At 48.5% G+C, this 2,453-nt stretch overlaps 1 protein-coding gene across 1 annotated transcript; it reads right to left on the minus strand.

The window, feature by feature from the left end:
- Positions 1 to 1,492: 1,492 nt before the first annotated feature.
- LOC141600846 (DNA damage-inducible protein 1-like) lies at positions 1,493 to 1,993 on the minus strand. The gene has a single exon (XM_074421103.1). It carries the CDS (start codon positions 1,991 to 1,993, stop codon positions 1,493 to 1,495), a length of 501 nt encoding a protein of 166 aa, XP_074277204.1.
- Positions 1,994 to 2,453: the final 460 nt, after the last annotated feature.

Genomic DNA, 2,453 nt, shown 5'->3' on the forward strand with positions numbered 1-2,453 from the left:
AATCATATGTAGTGCCGATAAGTCACACCTACGGCTTAAGGCATCAACGACCCTATTCGCTGCTCCCGGTCGATAAATGAACTCCACATCGAACACCGCTAACAACTCTTGCCATCTAGCTTGTCGGCTGTTGAGCTTAGGTTGAGTCAGGAAGTGGGATGCCGCGGTGTTATCAGTCTTGACGACGAACTTCGACCCCAAGAGATAGTGCCTCCATCCCCGCAGGCAATGAACAATAACGAGAAGTTCTTTCTCTTGAACAGCATACCGAGTCTCGACCCCATTCAACTTTCTACTCTCAAAGGCCACTGGGTGACCATCTTGAAGGAGTACTCCCCCAAGGGCATAATAAGACGCATCCGTCTCCACTTCAAAGGGTTTTGTGATATCCGACAGCGCCAATACTGGCTCTTGCATCACCGCTTCCTTGAGCTTATCAAAGGCCTTTCTCTTGTCGATAGACCGCTCTCATTTGATATCTTTCTTCAACAAATCGGTAAGGGGGGCGACTAGTAGTTTGCTAGCCCCAAGAAAGAGCGGAGCTCAGACACGTTTCTTGGGATACCCCAGTCCTTGATGGCTGTAATCTTTTTCGGATCCATTCTAAGTCTCCCTTTTCTCATGATGTGGCCGAGAAAATTGACTTCAGGTTGGGCAAACTCGCACTTCCCCTTTTTTACAAATAAGAGATTATCTCGCAGTTTTGCGAATATAAGCTTCAAGTGTTCTGCGTGTTCAGCCAAAGAGCGACTATACACAACGATATCATCCAGGTACACCACCACGTTTTGTCCAAGTACTCATGGAATACATGATTCATCAGCGTGCAAAATGTGGCAGGTGCGTTCGTCAACCCGAAAGGCATCACCAACCATTCGAAAGACCCATACCTCGTCACGCAAGCTGTCTTTGGCTCATCTCCTTCGGTAATTCGAACTTGATGATAACCCGATCTCAGATCTAACTTGGTGAAGTACACAGCGCCCTGTAACTGATCGAACAAGTCCGCTACCAGAGGAATTGGGCAGCAATTTCTCACTGTCAACTTGTTTAAGGCCCGATAGTCAATACACAATCTCAGACTACCGTCCTGTTTCTTCTGAAAGAGCATAGGGGCTCTATAAGGAGCTTTAGAAGGTTGAATCGACCCCGAGCTAATCAAATCATCTAGCTGCTTTCTAAGTTCAGCTAATTTCGGAGGTGCCATGCGGTATGGTCCTTGAGCAGAAGGTCGTGTCCCTGGGAGTAACTCGATTTAATGGTCTACCGAGCGTCAAGGTGGAAGACACATAGGTAAATAATCTGGCATCAAGTCCTTGTTGTCCTCCAATACCCGCATTATCGAGGGTTCCTCTAATTCGGGAGAAGTGTCCTCTTCCATGGACACGGTACACAAATAAGTTGGCTCGCCCTTTTGAAGTCCTCTATTCAATTGCATCGCCGAAAGGAGAGGTCCCTTCATCTTAAGATCTCCTCCCACGGCCTTCACCAATCAAGGGTTTGACCCGACCATCATAAGGGAACCATTATGGGGTGCCAGGAAGGTCGGTGTTCGCTTTAGAAAATCCATTCCGAGGACAATATTGAAGTCATCCATCGGGACACTGGTGAAGTCGAGCTTCCCGCTCCATTCACTCATCTTGATCACTACATCTTTGGCCACGCCCTGAATCAGCTTAGCACTGGAGTTAACAACTTTTATCCTTCCTTCTTCTCGGTTTATCTCCATCCCGAGCTGCTTCGCCTCATCTGGGGTAAACAAATTGTGGGAGGCCCCCGTGTCTATCATGGCACGAGTGCAAATTCCACTAATTTTTACTTCAACGTACATGAGCTCCGTGGATTTGGCCTCGAAAAGGTTGGTGCCTTTTTCCATTGAACACATCATGTGCACCGCGCCCATCCGTGCCACTTCTCCCTGTTCATTGAACTCGTCATCATCCCCCGGGTCAACCTCATGGTCCGTCCCTTCGGGGCTTAGTTCAACCGACATCTTAGATAAATTATTCTTGAGGGTGTTGAACTCCCCCTGGTGCGGACACTCGGACATTCGGTGTGGTCCTTTGCATAAGAAACAAGCAAATGGTTTCCTAGCGGTAGACGCTTCCGACGTGCTCCCCTTTGAGGAAGTTGGGGTGGAATTAGCTTGCCCCCACTTTCTATAATCTCCTCCTGGATGGAATCGATTGTTTTCCGTAGAAGGAGTTTTGGCTTGCGACGTGTTTCCTCCAAATCAGGGGTTACCCCTTCTTGTTGCTGGGAATACCTTTTTCTGCGCCGCTTCACGCTCAGTATAGTAATCGACTAGCCTCTCGACCGCGGTCATTGCAGCGGAGAGGGACTCGGGTCTCTGTCGCATGATCTCTCGTTGAGCCCACTCTTTCAGACCATCAATGAACTGGAACACGCGATCCTTCTCGGTCATATCAGATATCTCTAGCATACACGTCGAG

The sequence above is a fragment of the Silene latifolia genome, chromosome 9, assembly GCF_048544455.1.
Source record: "Silene latifolia isolate original U9 population chromosome 9, ASM4854445v1, whole genome shotgun sequence".
In the NCBI taxonomy this organism is placed as follows: Eukaryota; Viridiplantae; Streptophyta; class Magnoliopsida; order Caryophyllales; family Caryophyllaceae; genus Silene; species Silene latifolia.